This window comes from Acomys minous (genome assembly GCF_964271855.1).
Source record: "Acomys minous genome assembly, chromosome: 15".
Classification (NCBI taxonomy): Eukaryota; Metazoa; Chordata; class Mammalia; order Rodentia; family Muridae; genus Acomys; species Acomys minous.
Genome location: NC_140497.1, coordinates 16,131,991 through 16,149,394, shown reverse-complemented (window position 1 = coordinate 16,149,394; position 17,404 = coordinate 16,131,991). Strand labels below are relative to the sequence as shown.

At 48.9% G+C, this 17,404-nt stretch overlaps 1 protein-coding gene across 8 annotated transcripts in view; it reads left to right on the top strand.

Moving 5' to 3' along the window:
• The window catches only part of TACC1 (transforming acidic coiled-coil containing protein 1), an 86,844-nt gene that overhangs the window by 23,442 nt on the left and 45,998 nt on the right, over positions 1–17,404 (top strand). For 3 of the 8 annotated variants that reach the window (XM_084760293.1, XM_084760294.1, XM_084760292.1), the window contains exon 2: positions 7,940–8,055. The exons of 2 other annotated variants lie outside the window; for them this stretch is intronic. In XM_084760293.1, the coding sequence (XP_084616419.1) occupies positions 7,940–8,055 (116 nt within the window). Of the gene's footprint in view, positions 1–6,727; positions 7,040–7,939; positions 8,056–17,404 lie in introns of those variants that run through there. 3 more of the 8 variants (XM_084760291.1, XM_084760290.1, XM_084760295.1) reach the window with 2 other exon arrangements.

The window sequence follows — 17,404 nt, the reverse complement described above, 5'->3', positions numbered from 1 at the left end:
AGGTAGGAGTTTATACTGATCTTTTCCATTGCTAACCAATATTCTCCATGCATCTATTAAGCAACCATTCTTTTCTATGTTGTAAATTCTTTATCATATAATAAATGCTTACATCTTACGAGATCCTTTTCTGAGCTTTCTGCTGATTTAAAGAATAAAGATCACCGGGCGGTGGTGGCGCACGCCTTTAATCCCAGCACTCAGGAGGCAGAGGCAGACGCACTGCAGTGAGTTCGAGGCCAGTCTGGTCTACAAAGCAAGTCTAGGACAGCCAAGGCTACACAGAGAAACCCTGTCTTGGGGGAAAAAAAACAAAAGAATAAAGATCTGCTTATTTTTGCATAATGTTATGTCCTGGCTAGTTTTCTGTCAACTTGACATAAGATAGAGTCATCAGAGAGGAGAATTGAACCTCAATGTAAAAAATACCTTCTCAGGGGTTGGAGAGATGGCTCAGAGATTAAGTGTACTGGCTATTGTTCTAAAGGTCCTGAGTTCAACTCCCAGCAACCACATGGTGGCTCATCTGTAATGAGATCTAGTGGAAAAATACAGTATCCAGAATAAATAAATTAAAAAAAAAGAAAAAAGAAAAAAGAAAAAAGCCTTCATAAGACCTGGCTGTAGGCAAGCCTGTAAGACATTTTCTTTCTTTCTTTCTTTCTTTCTTTCTTTCTTTTCTTTTCTTTTCTTTTTAAGATTTATTTATTGTTTTGTATACAATGTTCTGCCTGCATATACAACTGCATACCAGAAGAGGGCATCAGATCACATTATAGATTGTTGTGAGCCACCTTGTGATTGCTGGGAATTGAACTCAGGGCCTTTGGAAGAACAGGCAGTGCTCTTAACCACTGAGCCATCTCAGTGGCCCGGCATTTTCTTAATTAGTGGCTGATGAGGAAAATCCCAGACCATTGCCAGTGGTTCCAACCTTGGGCTGGTGGTCCTGGGTTCTATGAGAAAGCAGGCTGAGCAAGCCACAAGGAACAAGCCAGTAAGCAGCGCCCCTCCATGGCCTCTGCATCAACTCCTGCCTCCAGGTTCCTGCCCTGTCTGAGTTCCTGTCCTGACTTCCTTTGATGATGACCAGTGATGTGGAAGTGTGAGCCACATAAACCCTCTCCTCCCCAGGTTGCTTTGGTCGTTGTGTTCCATGACAGCACTAGAACTACGACCTGTATGATAATCTCGCTCTCTGGCTTATGTTCCTGTGGGTGTGTGCAGGTGTGTGTCGATGCACCTGGACCTGCTTGCATATCTGTGTTGAAGCCGGAGGACCAGGTGAAATATCTTCTTCCATCATTCTTTCCTTTCCTTTTTGAGACAGGGTCTCTAACAGCATCTGGAGCTCATGGATTTGGCTGGGCTGGGCTGGCTGCTCAATGGACTCTAGGGATTCGCTTGTCGATAGCCCCAAGGGTTACAGACCCGCACTGCCATATCTAGCTTTCTGTGCCTGGGTGTTGGGGATCTGAGCTCAGGTGTTCATGCCTGTGCCAGTGGACACTTAACCTGCTGAGCCATCTTTCTAGCTCGTGACAGGAAGAGTTCTGTGAGTCCAACGCCAGCCTGGTCTACATAGCAAGTTGTAGGCCAGTCTCAAAAAAGAGAGAGGGAAAACAGGCAGTGGCTTGGGATTCCTGAGTGCTGCTCTGGTCCTGCCCTCTCTCCTTGCCTCTTTCTTTTTTTCTTTTTCAAGACAGGGTTTCTCTGTAACAGCTCTAGCTGTCCAGGAACTCTCTCTGTAGACCATGCTGGCCTCGAACTCACAAAGATCCTCCTGCCTCTGCCTCCCCAGGGCTGGGATTAAAGGCGTGGTCCGCCATGCCCAGCTTCCTTGCCTCTTTCATATTCACATCATCTCAAGCAAATGCCTTCTGACGTCCAGGTGTGGCCAGACATTGGTTTCAGTTGTTGTTGTTGTTGTTGTTTTTTTAAAGCAGCCTGGCCTTTCTGTTCCTTCCACTGTGATAGTGTTCACAGAGCGCTGGGGTTATTTCCGCTCTGATAACTTCCAGAACAAGTGGAGTGAAAGAACTAAGTGAATGCTGATTTGAATCTTGCTTCTGCGAGAGAAGCTATTATCTTCGGTAGGCAGCTTCGGGGCAGAGAACGCACAGTTTCTTGTGTCTTCCCGTCTTGACTCCTTTAGCCCTAGCCTCTAAGTTGCTGCCAGAATGATCTACGTTCTTTCTAAATGGAGTCAGGACTTTCTTGCTTCAAAGCAAGAATACTCCTCTTTGCCTGTTCAGGCCAAGAAGGTGCACATGTGGCTTTGATTGGTCCTTCGGGTGCTGACGATTTCAACAGCTTACCCGAGGATAACAGCCATGACATTGAAAGATTTCTTATAAAACCCTAGATTTGGGGGTTTGCATGGAAGATGGGGAACAAGAACAGAGCCTGCTGGAGCTCCTACCTCTGCCCTTTGATAAGCTATGTATGTGCAGAAATTCATCACAGTGAGGCCTGGCCTTACCTGCTTCTCTTCTCCGACCCCGTCCTCACAGACCGTCTCACAGTGCCTGTGCTACTAAATAACGGTTTGCTTCTTAAAGGAAGATCTGCCAGCGCTCTTGTTAGAGAAGGAAGACTTTGAGAAGGCATGACTCTGAGCTGGGCCTGGTGGCAAATGCTGGCAGAGGCAGGAGGATCTCTCTGAGTTCAAGGAGGATCTCTTTGAGGCTAGCCTGGTGTACAAAGTGAGTTCCAGGATAGCCAGGGCTGTTACATAGAGAAACTATCTCAAAAAAACAAACCCAAACCAAGCCAAACCAAACCAAAACAGAAACCGAAGGAGGAGGAGGAGGAGGAGGAGGAGGAGGAGGAGGAGGAGGAGGGATGGCTCTGCTAGGATTTTGTAGAAGTAGAAAGAGATCTGGTTTAACTTCAAATACACAAGTGAGTATTTTTATAGGCAGGGATCTGTGGGGTGGGGGATGGGAGTCGGGGTGGGGGTGTTGTCAGGGACTGAAAAGTTGCAAAGAGGAAGTTGTGGGGCCTAGGATGTTTCTGGCTAAACCTACTTGACAAGATTCTTGCTGAAGGCAGGCTGGGTATGAGAGAACGAGGGGGGGGGGGCGGGGATTCTCACTAAACTGAACCTGCAGGATTCCTGATAAAACTAGATTCTAGGAGAACAAAGACCAAAACTCAAGGTGGAGGCACGCAGGGACTTAGTGGAGCCTCAAAGAATTTGGGGCAGCAGAGTCTTAGGCAGTCAGAATTTGTTTACTCAGTTTATTTTCAGATGTATTTACTTATGTGTATGTGTGCTTTGCCCGCATATATGTGTGTATGTATATATACCACAAGTGCATGCCCGGTGCCCCTGTATGCCAGAAGAGGGTGGCAAATATTCTAGAACTAGGATGTTTGTGAATTGCCTTTTATGTGGTGGGAACCGAACCTGTATCCTGTGCAACAGCAACTAGTGCTTTCGACCACTGAGCCGCCTCTGCATTTATTATTTTATTTTAATTTTCATTTTTTTTTTTGAGACAGGGTTTCTCTGTGTGGCCTTGGCTGTCCTGGGACTCACTCTGTAGACTAGGCCTGGCCTTGAACTCACATTCTCCATTTATTTAAACTTTTACCAAAGAGACCCATTTTACAGACCTTTCTGTAGCAAAGCACATCTTTGGCCTGGCCCCCTTTATGGAGCGCTTCAGAGCTGTTATTTATTTTTCTTCGTGGGACTTGAACCCCAAACCCCATTCACGCTTAAGTCCCTGTTCTACCACAGAGCTACATCTCCAGCCCCAGGGAGTTATATTTTAGATTTTCATGTTATTTTGATCCGTAGCCTCTGGGAAGGGCAGGCAACAGTGGAGAGGAATAAAGGCCCTTTCTCAGCTTAATGTCATTCCCAAAAGAAATAGGTTTCAGTTGGCTACTCAGCTGTGTATTTGCAAGACATTCTGCTCGGCGAAGCCAAGCATGATAGCAACGTCATAGTCTGCCGTTTGCAGAATTATAGGGGAATAGACACATCAGACCTTACTCAGCTTCTGTAACACAGTCAGTGAGGGCTATGGAACGAGATAATTTGTTGCTATTTATTCTAAGCTCAAGACTTGTACAAGATGGGTGTTTTAGAGACTTGGGCATCTGCGTCTCTTCTCTCTAGCCGCTACTGAGCTGAGTCATGCTTCGTCACTCTAAGCCACCCCTGGAGCTGGTTCTGTTCTTTGCTCCTTCAAGACGTGGCTTCCCCAGGAGCTTAGCTAAACTTGGAAAGACAAATGGAAACGCATATGCTCATTTTTAGAATTTATTGAGCATCTATTGAGTGTGCGCTCTTGTCCAAAGTCTCTGGAGAAGTAGAAAGTATATTATAAATATGACATGGTCTCTGGCTTTTGGAATTTTATGGTCTGAGGTAGGAGGCATACAAGAAAATAAAAAGTAATGTTGCATATGCTGTGCTAAGGGTAAGGTGACCTTATATCCTGAGACAGTCTTGGTGCATGCCTATTGTCCTGATGTCACTTTTGGGACTAAGTGCCACAGTAGTGTCCTCTGTGAGTATTCAGGGTTGAAAGTGTAGAGAGACCCTTCTCCACACTAGGCCATTGAGCTGGGTGATGAGAGAAGTCTGGCTACCCGATGCCAGGGGTCTTGGTGGGGTGGGTGTGGGTGACAGGACTTGGGGTTGGGTCAGATGGGGAAAAAAAAGTGTATTGCAGAATCATAGAAAGTTCTTCAGGCAAAAAGAGATCGTTCTAGAAGTAAGAGCAGTAGTCGGCTTAAGTTAGATACAACTTGCCAAGTTTACCCTTCGACACCCTCCAGGATATTGTTCATACACACACAGCTGTCTAGACATCACTGTACCCTTACCCTCCTGCCCTTGCTCCGGCCTAGGAACGGAATTCAGGGCCCTGGCCACGCTAGACAAGCCGTTCCCTCTGAGGTGCGTCCCCAGTGTGAAGTTGGGGTTTTATGATCCCCTCGGTGTTCTTGGGCATTTATGACCAAGGTTAGATCTGGGTCTCCACTGATGGTGGCTAGGGAAACAGGATCAGCCAGGCAGAGGAAAGCAGAGCGAGAAAACCCTGGGTGAAAGCCAGTCTGAAGCTGTGGTTCTAAGGAGTTGGGGAATACAGGGACTAGGAGGGGTGGAGGGGTGTGTGTGTGGGGTGGGGTGGGTCAAGAGTCTAGCACCACTGAGGAGGAGGAACCTTCAAGGCCAGGTACATGGGTACTGTTTTCAGGTCATACTACACTTGTGTCATATCCAGCAATCCTGAAGATTTACTTGATCATAAAACCCTACTTGGATGGTGTTGGCATATTTGTTTCAGACCTAAAACAAGATGACTTCTGCCTGCGGATTTTAAAGTCTTTTTTTTTTTTTTTTTTTTTTTTTTTTGGTTTTTTGAGACAGGGTCTCTCTGTGTAGCCTTGGCTGTCCTGGACTCACTTTGTAGACTAGGCTGGCCTTGAACTCACAGCAATCCACCTGCCTCTGCCTCCCGAGTGCTGGGATTAAAGGCGTGCGCCAGGATTTTAAAGTTTTACACTCCTGATAGTGCTGCAAGAAGCAGCAAAAGACTTAGGCGACGTCCTGCCTTTTTTCATTGTTATGGTAGAACACCTGCCAAGCCTTTTCTTTGTTATGGAGAGTGTAAGACATTTGTGATTCATCTGCAGGACACACGGTGCCAGTTCCTTTCACAGGAGATCATCAGTGTCCTACAAGTTTCATCATGACCTTGTCCCGAATTTTGGAGGCACACTCTCGGTGGGACTTTGTAGCCGCATCACAGAATCTCCGAGACTCTGAGAAATTGCAGTTGCACAAGAAACCGATTATTGACAACCAAGAGTCTCAAGCTCGGCCTTGGAGGGTTCTCTGGGAGAGGCCCTGGGACTTCCTCAAAGATGAAGGGGGAAAAAAAAAATTCTCTTTGCCTTCAAGGATAAAAAGATTTTTATTCTGAACTCCGGTGTCACCAGGCCTGCTGGCTTTGTCCCGAAGCAGCAAACGACATCAGAAGCCAAAAGACCTAGAAATGATCTGAAGAAAACTTAAAGTTATGAAAAGAGTACAGTGGGAAACTGCTCGGGCTGTCTTGTCAGGGGGCAATTTTGCATCCTCTATGTCAGGCGGGGCCACTCTGGAGTGTGGTTTGGTGCAGGCAAGGCATCTTCAATCCAAATCCTGGAAGTAACAGGGATGGAGATGACCAGTGTCAGGGAGCCGGTGCAACACTCTACAGAGGTTCTGAGGGTTTTTTGGCTTTTTTTTTTTCCCCTGTCAAATGAGGGCATTAACTTCTGTGCGGTCCAGCGTCAGGCACGCCATTAAGTCCTAGCGGCAGGAAGAACAGATAAAAGGGGAAGAGGAAAGGAGCAGCGGCGCGCACAGGCTCGGAAATGGACGCCGGGGGCGCGCGGCGAGCTGACGGCGCGAGTCCCGCGGGGAGGGCGAGCGCGGTCGCGCAGCCCCTACCCAAGGCCGGGCGCGACCAGCGCGGCGGGGGGAGCGCGCTTCCAGGCGGCCGCCCCCGCGCGCCGCGCCAGTAGTTCGGTCCGAGGGGGCGGCTCCAGGGGCGCGGCTCCGCGGCGGCCGGGGCGGCTTCAGGCGGAAGCGGACCCCAGAGCCGAGTCGCACAGAGCAGGGGTTTTGGGGGAGAGAGGCGGGCTGGCTGGCGGGGGCGCGCACGGGGGCGAGCAGTGGCGCGGCGGCCCGGAGGAGCGGGGGCGAGCGGCACTGCGGGCCGTGGGAGGAAGCGCTGCGCCCGGCCCGACGGCGCTCGTTGAGCCACATCCGCGGGTCGCCGGCGACGTTGCCGGCGCCTGTCACGGCCCCTCCATTTTGAAGGAAGAGGCCGCCGTTCCCCACCTCCGGGGCGGCAGCGGCTCTCATGGCGTTCAGTCCCTGGCAGATCCTGTCGCCCGTGCAGTGGGCCAAGTGGACGTGGTCCGCAGTGCGAGGCTCAGGCGCGGGAGAAGACGAAGCCGGAGGTCCCGAGGGCGACCCCGAGGAGGAAGAGGACTCGCAAGCCGAGACCAAATCCCTGAGTTTCAGGCAAGTACACCGCATCCCAGCCGAGATGCAGGCGCGCGCCATCCTCCCACCGCGGTCATGCTGTGTGCGCGCAAACCGTGTTGCCGACTCTGCTGCGTCCTGCCAGCAGCTGGGTCCCCGCTGTGCACCCGAAAGTTCGGGGTGTTCTGTCCGCCCGTGTGCTTTCGTCCCCTGTCTTTGCTGTGAGCTTTCTGAACCCATCTCGGAATCCCCAGTCTCCGCATCCCGGTTTGCCTGAGTCGCTTTCTCTAAGCGTCGACACCCCGGCTCCGACACAGCCACACCGGGTAGTGTCAGTTGATGAGGCCAGGTGGGATTTGTAGCTTTTCCCTCGTGGGCAGGAAATCGCTGCCCCGCCATTGGCCCCGCAGTGTTCTAAAATATAGCCTTGGTAAAAGAGGATCGCGTGATGACAGGCCCCTGGCAGCTGGTGAGAAATGGTGGTCTCTGCTGAGCTGTCACACGTGTGATTGTGAAAGGCAGGTGATGGCATTTTCAGCCTCGAGTGACTTTCAGATAGGTAGAGGCCTACCAAGGAAAAAGGCATGGCTAGAATTTGGCTTAGTTTGGGGGTGGTGCTGCATTAATTTTTAAGCCTCTGGAAAAGAGGTATTGCTAGGAAGCGCCCCCTTCCCCCTCCCCGTATGAAATGCAAAGAAGACCTTAAAAAAAATAAAAAAGTGGTCCTGGTGAGAAGCTCCAGAGGACGGAAGAGATTTCGGGGAGCTAGGATGCTGAGCATCGCTGAAAAACTGCTGCAGCCTCTCTCAGGCCGGGTTGAGGATTGGCTGGTTGTAGAGTTAGAGGCGCTGGACTTGCACCCTTGTGGGCGAGTACATTTTAAAGGCAGTTGGAAATAACCGTTGACTGTGGTAATGCCTCATTTTTCCCCCTTGGCAGCTCGGATTCTGAAGGTAATTTTGAGACCCCGGAAGCTGAAACTCCAATCAGTTCGCCTCTCAAGGAGTCTTGTGATTCGTCACTAGGATTGGCAGAACCCGAGGCCAAAACCCCAGGTAACAAAACTTTTAACTTTAAAAGCGGGTGGGGGTGGGGTGGGGGGGGGGCATTAGAAAAGTTTTGTGCGCCTGCGCCTTGAGGACCACTTAGGAGAGGTTGATCTGTCTCCTTGCTCCGGAAGAGATGTCTTAAAAGACCTTGCTGATTTGGAAGGCTCTTTGCATTGTTTTGTAAGGTGAATATTTCGATCATTTGGTGACCTAGAGCTTGCTTTCTTCTTTGACCGGAGACAGTGCGTTTCAAGTATGAGACATTTTCATCCGTCCCTGTTAGAATTCCTTCTCCACCCTGAACAAGTAAAGAAACGTGTGTACCAATGACTGGTAGAGTTATGTTTAGATTTGGCCCCACAGATTTCAGACACTAGTTGTTTTCCACAAGGGTGTGGCTAGACACAAAATTATAGGTAAGAGTTGATTTTTGAGTTAGGAATCTTAAGCAGTCTCAAAATTGCTTGCCTTTTCCTCCCCAGAAAGACTGGTGGGGAGCCCTTCAGTCTAACCAAGAAAATTTGGTACACATACATACTCCACTGTCTCCGCCCAAACCCATCCCGTGTCTGCCCTTTTATTCGAAATGCTTCCGGGCCACTAAATTAGTGGAACTCTTTTTGCCTTTTTTGTTTGTTTGTTTCTGTTTTTGTTTTGTTGTTGTTGTTGTTGAGACAGGGTTTCTCTGTGGAGCCTCTCCTGGACTTACTTTGTAGACAGGCTGGCCCTCTGAGTGCTGGGATCAAACACGTGTACCACCATGCCTGCCTGGTTTTGTTTTGAGACAGGGTTCCTCTAGCCTTGGCTGTCCTGGAACCCACTCTGTAGACTAGGCTGGCCTTGACCTCAGAGATCCACCTGCCTCTGTCACCAGAGATGCTGTGCACCACCACTGCCCAGCCAGTGAAAATCTTTTTTGGACACTTTTTCTTTTTCCTTTTTCTTTTTTTGGTTTTTCAGACAGGGTCTCTCTGTGATCACCTTGGCTGTCCAGGACTTTTTACACCAGGCTGGCCTTGAACTCACAGTGATTCTCCTTCTGCCTCCTGAGCGCTGGAATTAAAGGAGTGTGCTACCTCTCTCTCTCTCTCTCTCTCTCTCTTTCTTTCTTTCTTTCTTCTTTTAAAAGACTGGCTCTTGGAACCAATCTTAATAAAAACCATGAATCGGGACAAGGCTCCCAAACCAAAGAGGGCCCAGCCAAGGTCAAGGTCTCCGCTGAGGAGACTCCCAGACCAGATCATGACAGTGTCAGTGGAGGAGGTTGTTGAAGGCCTGTCACCACGAGGAGCAGGGCTACTGAATCCGAGGAGCAGGGCTACGGAATCCGGAGCTGGAGACAGGAAAGGAAGCATCTTCGAAACGCTGACCACGTTGATGACAAGGCCATTTTACAGCTCCAGATTGACGTCGCAAAGCTTAACTCATCAGTTCTTTTTTTTTTTTTAAAGATTTATTTATTTTATTTATTGCATATGAGTGCTTTATCTGCAGAAGAGGGTATCAGATCACATTATAGATGGTTGTGAGCCACCATGTGGTTGCTGGGAACTGAACTCAGGACCTCTGGAAGAGCAGGCGGCACTCTTAACCACTGAGCCATCTCTCCAGCCTCAACTCATCAGGTCTTAAGCTCGGTGGAGCAATTGAAACCCTGTCACAACTAGAAGGCATTACGATGTCTCTCAGGGTGCTTTCCTCTACAATTCAGTCTCAGTCCCAGGCCATAAAGGAGCCCTCCGACACGTTGAACATCTCACTAACTATGCTTAAGAACCTGGCTGACAAGGTTGACCTCGTCCACGATAGGTCTGCAGTTGCTACTCACCAAGTTGATATGAGTGGATCGTCTGTCCCACCGGGCCTTATCCTTGACTTAAAAAAAAAAAAAAAAAATTAAAGACTGGCTCTTAGATAGCACAGGGTGGCCTTGAACTCACCAAGTATTGGAATATAACCTGGGAACTGATCCCACTTCCTCCAGCTCTTGGAATGGCAGGCCTGTAGCACCGTGCTTGGTTTCTTGTCACATAGTTTTGAATACAATTTCACTTGTCCTAGTAGGACTTCATTTGTTCCTTCAGTAAATAGGGGTGCTGTGATTCAGTGGTTAAAAGCAAAATATTTGTTGAGTTCTGTTAGGAACTGTGGAGAGCAGTGTGGGGAGCGGGGCATGGCATGGCTTGGAGGTTAGTTTAGGGGAGCATGGTAGAAGGGGTAACTGAACAGATTGCTGAAAGGGGATGGTGTTTGCAGAGAGGCATCCTGGAAGCGGTGAGCCCCTAGGGTGTGTGTGCATTGTGGAGGAGCGGGCACAGGCGGCCGGTGCCGGCCAAGTGGAATGACTAGGCGGCTGGCGGTAATAGCTGAAGTCAGCAAGGTGAGAGGAAGGCCAAGTGGCATCACAGTGACGATCTGGCTTTCTGAGCGGGACAGAGTGCAGCTGCGGGGGGTGGGGTTGGGGGGCCAGCGGGCTCTGAACAAGATGCAGTGCTAGACCCCTTGTCTGACTCTGCGGTTCACCATCCGTCCTTGGCGTTTGGCTTGCCGCAGCCTAACTCTTGCCTTAGCACGAGGTGGGTTCTCCCTGTAAGTCTGTCTTCCTCCGGCCGTGCTGTGGGGACACCAGTCATTCAGTTTAATCCTCACCGGAATCTAATGTGACCTCATTTTAACTTCATTACACCTCGGAAGGTACTGTTTCCAAGTAAGGGCACATTTCTGGTAAACTATAACTTTTAACTATCTTCTTGGGGACACAATCAATTCCAGACATTCTGACAAAGCTCCGACTTACTGAGTCAGGGCCTCGGCTAGCCTGGAACTTGCTGTGTAGACCAAGCTTTGACCTTGCAGATCCACGTGGCCCTGAAGCTTAGTGCTTAGTTCTTCACAGGCTGCCTGGGAAAGTTGAGTCATTGGACTCTGTAGAAGAGCTAGATTTACTGTAAATCATCAGCTTTTTGTTTGTTTGTTTTTGTCTTTTTGAGACAGGCTCTGTGTAGCCGTGGCTGTCCTGTAACTCACTCTTTAGATTAGGCTGGCCTTGAACTCACCGAGATCCGCCTGCCTCTGCCTCCCAAGTTCTGGGATTAAAGGCGTGTGCCACCCCTCCCCCCACTCCCCCTCTACCACCTCCTATCCCTTTAGCTCCCCACTCCCCTGACGAAATCATTAGCTTCTTTGCAGGTTTTGTTTGTTTGTTTTTACTAGAAACTGAGATCTCCATGCCGTGAGCACACTGCTGGTTCCGTCACCAGCTCAAGGACTGCTTTTTTTGTTTTTGCTTTTCGAGACAAGGTTTCTCTGTATAGCCTTGGCTATCTTAGACTCCCCTTGTAGACCAGGCTGGCCTCGAACTCACAGCGATCCATCCGCCTGATCCGCCTGATCCACCCGATTCACCTGCCTCTGCCTCCCGAGTGCTGGGATTAAAGGGGTGCGCCACCACGCCCGGCAAGGACTGCTTCTTATCATGGACTGACACACTGCAGAGGTGGCGTGGAAGGCAGTTACGCAGTTCTTCCTGTCATGAAGATGCTGTTTGTCCTCCATAGCTTCCTTTCTTCTCTCCAGAGTGGCAGCTCGGGAGGGAGGTCTAGACTCTTGAAAGAACTATTTTGTGGGCCTTCTCATCAAATTTAAATAAAGCCTGTAAGACGTATGTTAACTAGCTGTCTGAAAGCCTCTTTGAATTGCCCTCAGCGTGGGCAGCCTTTCCTCGTCATCCTGTCAGACTGCTAGGCGAATTCATCTGCTAGATTCTTTGCTAGATGAATAGAGGCCTGGGTTGGCCCAGGCCCCCCGACCTCCCAGCCCCATCCACAGATACTCAATTGTTCTGTCCTTCTTGCTCCAGAGGCTCTCACAGTCTTTCATTCTGTGTAAATGTTTTCTTCTTAGAGAGTTTTGGATCAGGAAAATTGTGTGGGGGAGGTCATGGCTGCACAGAGTGTCACTGAAAGGGGAGGACCGTGGACAGGCCTGCATGTTATGTGGTGATGCACAGTCCTACATATTATAAACCCCCCATATTGTAAAATCACTCTCTGCCCTTGAAAGGACCTGGTGGAGTTAGCCCAGTGTGTGGACTGTCACTCATACCAAGTAGTCTAACAAATACAACTAAAGCCAGGGTCTGGCTGACGATAGTGTCACTGAGCAAATGTTCTCAAGTCAGTTCATGGTCAAGTTTTAATTTCTTGAAGTGGATGTTTCCCTTTTCTCCCAAAATCGTTAATTTATTTTTGACTTTCTGTGGTTCCAAAACATGGTTAGACAGCACGCACAACTGGGTGGGGCCGCCTTCACTGGACTTGTAATGGTAGAGGCTTTTGCTGGTGTAGTGCTACCCTCAAGTACACGTGTGGGCTGGTGCCACATTCCTGTTCCATCACCTGCTTCCTAATCCTTTAAACCTAGAGAGAATTGTGTTTTGCTTTTGATTTGGACTTAGACATTTTGTAATGAGCCCTCTTGTTTTTGTTTTTGTTTTTCTGAGACAGGCTTTCTCTGTGTAGCTGTGGCTGTCCTGGACTCACTTTGTAGACCAGGATGGCATGGAACTCACAGCGATCCACCTGCCTCTGCCTCCCAAGTCCTGAGATTAAAGGCATGCGCTGCCACTACCAACTGGAGTAATGAGCCCTCTTAAGATTGAATATCAGGTTGTGATTTTTTTTTTTTACACTTGATCTTGGCCAAAAGGCTAAGAAGCGTTGTGACTTTTATTTAAAGACACAGAAAAACATTGGCTTCTGATTATGTAATAATCTCAAACTAGCTGGAAATATTTCTCGAAAATAGCCTAACAGTTAAATATTTGTGCCTCTTTCTACCATGCCCCAGGTGAATGCTTTTATTTTGGGGTGTGACACTTGATCTTAGCCAAAAGGCCAAGAAGTTTTTTATTTTGAGGTATGATTGGCTCTTTTACAGTTTTTAGTTTTTAATGTGATTCTAGCTCAAGATATTTAAAGCTTAAGCCCAAGCAGCAAGCTGCAGTTCACTGTTTTCCACTGTTGTTGGTTTGTCTCAATGTGATGGGCTATGGAGGAAAAAGTTCTATTCTATATGGTGCTCCGCCCAAGACAGTTTTGTGTTAACAAAACTATTTTCTCAGAACTCAGGCCAACAGTATTTGATAAAGAACAGAGGTAGAGGAGCTATGCCTGCTCAGAGGTTTTAGTAACGTTCAAATCCCTTTTTAGATGTAGCTAAGCCAAGGCTTTTTTTCTTTTTCTTTCTTTTTTTTTTTTGGTTTTTCGAGACAGGGTTTCTCTGTGTAGCCTTGGCTGTCCTGGACTCACTTTGTAGACCATGCTGGCCTCGAACTCACAGAGATCAGCCAGCCTCTACCTCCCGAGTGCTGGGATTAAAGTCATGCGCCACCATGGCTTTCGTAAAAAGTAAGGATTAAGCTCTTTCCTGAGCCTCCCTTCTCCCTTCCCTGAGCACCAACTAGAGCTGTTCATTTACTCTGATAATTGTTGGTGGCAGAGGCATTTTTCTCTCTACAGGGTTGGGGACATTTCTAAATACTCCATGGAACAATGGGTGTGGTCTAAAGCCACGTAAAGTGACAGTCACTCTGGCCATGCCAAAATGACTGGGTTGATGGGCATAAAGTTTGAATCAGGCTCAGTGGTGAATTAACAATCCCAGCACTGGGGAGGGGCAAGAACCTCCGGAGTTCATCAGGGTCATGGCGACACCATAAATTTAAGACCAGACTGGATTATATAAAATCCTTTCTAGAAACCCAAAAACCAACCTGGGAGTGGTAGCCCATGCCTTTAATCCCAGCAATCAGGAAGCAGAAGTGGGCAGATCACTGTGAGTTTGTGGCCAGCCTGGTCTACACAGTGAGTTCCAGGCCAGCCAGAGCTGCATAGTGAGGCCCTGTCTCAAAAGACAAAAAACCAAAACAGCTCCGCAGCAGCAGCAGCTCTGTCTGTAGGCAGCCTTGGGGTAGAACTGTTTTCTCATAATCTCCAAAATCTAGAGCAGTGCTGGGAGGCCATGGCTTATCCCACAGACAGCTGTCCCCCTGGGGCATTGATAACCGGCGATGCTAACTATGCGTGGGACTGTGATAACGGTTGGCTGTAGAAAAGGCCTTGCTGCTTTTGAGTTCAGGATCTCAGCTTCGCCTTTGTAAGCACCAGGGTAGTCTGGACATTCTTAGAGTTTGTTCTTGCTGGCAGACTCATAAGGGGGTCTCTGAGAACAGCAGTTTTCTGCTGCTGCCCAAGGGCAGGTGTGCCTGGTGTCTCTGCTGGCCAGGCAGGTACCCTGACAGCTCTGTCCCTAGCTGTCCGACCCCCTTCACCCCTTCCTTTCGTTTCTGAGGCTGCTTTGTCTCCTTGGAGCCCAGGCTGTCTGCTAACTCCTGGTCCTCGTGCCTTAGCCTTCAACATGCTGTGGTTCAAGGTGTGTGCCGCAAGAACTGGTCCAGTAGCATCACCGGGAAGAGTGACACATGCTTCCTAGCTCCCACTCCAGGATGCTCCCCTAACCTCGGCGTTCTGTTCTGACTGTGGTTGTTTATTGAGTGTCTTTGCATGTTTATAGCATACCCATTATAAGAGTGATCCTGAGATAGGATACATGTGATTTGTTTGAAAAACTGAGACGTCAGGGCCATAAGCTTGACGGCTACTAGTGTACCTTGGCATTAACTTCAGCCTTTTAAGATGGAAAATGTGGGCCATCAAGGGCAAGATGGCTCAGTGGGTAGAGTACTTGCCATCAAGGCCCATGACTTGATGGATCTCTGGAACCCACCTGGTAACAACATACCTCACTGTCTGTCCCACCGTGCGCGCGCACACACACACACACACACACACACACGGGGGTGGGGTGGGGGCAGGAAAGTCCACTAATAGTCTAGCATTCAGGCACTGAGGCAGTAGGATCAGTACACGTTTGAGTCCATCCTGAGATACATAACTCTAGACCCCAACCGAGTTCAGTCTCCAGCACAACAGGGTGGGGAAGGGGGGACTGCCAATCCAGAGCTCTGAGAAATGTGTTTCACAGCTTTTCCTCTGCAGGGAATTTGTGAATCCCTTGTTCACTGTTTGAGAAGGCTAAGAGGAAATGAAAGGCCTTAAAATGTTGCCAGAACAGGGTGTGTGCTGGGAAGGCATCCTCCTAAGTTGACAGCTAAAAAGTCAGCACACATGTGAACTTGGCATCCATGCACAGTGGCCGACATATACAGTGTCATTTGCGGCTCTGAATAGGAGAAGTAGGCTGCACCATTTTAGATACAGACTGACAGAAGCAAAAGTCATCTTTGGGTGCAGTTGCACTCCCCTGTGGTGGAGCATGCCTTTAGTCCCACTCTCACTGGGAGGCAGAGGCAGGGGGATCTGAGTTCAAGGCTAGCCTGATCTACATTCTATATAAGGAGTTCCAGGGCAATTCAAGCAGGGCTCCATAATTAGTCTCAGCTCTTCAGCGAGGATGAAGAAGGAAGGGTCCCATCTCTTCTCTCCCTGCCTCTTGTGTGAGTAGAACGGGTTCTTTGGAGCTGCGTGCAGCCTCCTGGGACTCAGCACATTTATTTTTAGGTAGAGAGGGAAGGGTTGTTTGGTTTTTGTTTTTGTAGTAGAGCTTGGGATTGCGCCAAGGTCTCACCTGAGGCAGACGGGTGCTTTTCCTGGAGCCATGTCCCCAGCCCCCAAAGCAGCGTGATTATTTCAAATTATTTCAAAACTTAGCTTGAAACAGTTTTGTTTTTTTTTTTTTTTGAAAGTAGAGCAGCTTGTGAGAACGGAGCCCTTGGGAGATGTGACCTGAAGGTCAAGAGTCTTTTAATCTGTCTGGCACACCCATTTTCTCAGTAGTCACTGCTTGCTGATGGAATGGGGCTCAGGCTGTCCCGGCCCTCCCCGCACAGCATTGCTCTAGTGTCCTCACAGTAGGCATCTGGCTTCTCCTCCATATCACACTGACTGGGCCACTAGCAAGCAAGTCAGTAGCCTCAGAAGTCACACCGTCCCTTCCCCAGTACTCTTGTGGTGACACAGGTTAGCCCAGTGGTGTGAATGCCAGGAGCTGAAGACTCACTGGGACTCCCCGCTGGAGCTGGTCCCCACAAAGTTCTTACTATGCCAAAGGGTCATTTCCGGACCCGCCAACTTCTCTCAGCCTCTTTCCCTTAGCGTTGCTGGGTCCAGGATGGCCGTCCTGCTAGGGAGGCGGCTCGCGTGCTCACTGGGGTCTCCTCTGGCTAAGCATTCCTTTTTCTTTATCACTAGCCTCAGCTTTTCCCGCTGTGTGGGTGGTTGCTGCTTTATGAAAGAAGCAGTTGGTATTTTGAATTCTCCAGTAATTATTTCTGAAGAGATTGCATACTCTGGCTGTTTGTCAGCAGCGGATTGAAGTTCCACTGTGTCGCAGCCCCATCTGTTAGCATGCGTCTTCCTGCCTTTGCTCTCCCTGCCGGGGTGGCTGTAGCCTTGTGTTGAGGGCTTTCTGATTTCTGTCTGGGGTAGAGGATTTCTGCTCCCCTTGACATGTGTTCCTCAGAAATGTGGATCCAGATGGTTACAGAACCAATGGGCATCTTGTTGTTGAGAGGAAAAAGCATAGTCATTGCTTCTCTGGGGAAGGCCTTGGTTTACTGATAGGCAGGCACTTCCTGGCTAGCCCTCTTCCTCTGTTTCTTAGAGGATGGCCTGCAGAGAAGGGTTTGGACCTCTCCCCCAGCCTCCCCCTCCCCCACAGGGTTTGTCTGTTTAGTCCAGGGCTGTCCTGGACTCGCTTTGTAGACCAGGCTGGCCTCGAACTCACAGCGATCTGCCTGCCTCTGCCTCCCAAGTGCTGAGCATACTGAGCAGTCTTCCTCTGAATCCTACCCCTACTACGCCTATTCTCTTCGGTGCCCCCCCCCCCCATTGAAATAGCATAAAATGGGGCTGGAGAGACGGCGCAGAGGTTAAGAGCACTGGCTGTTCTTCTATAATGAGATCTTGTGCCCTCTTGTGGTGTGTAGGCACATGTAGGCCGAATACTATATCAATGGTAAATACATAAATAATTAATGTATATGATAATGCACACCAGAAGAGGGCATCAGATCACATTACAGATGGCTGTGAGCCACCATAAGGTTGCTGGGAATTGAACTCAGGACCTCAGGTTAAGAGCAATGTTCTTAACCTCTGAGCCATTTCTCCAGCCCCCTAAAATTTTTTTAAAAAAGAGAATATACATAGAATATATTACAAATTTAGGGAAATCAGAGGCATTAGAAACTCAGACATGAAGTTAGAAGTTAAAAAAAAAATCCAAGTTTGGACACTTGTCAGAAATGCTAATGTGTGTCTCATTACCATTCTCC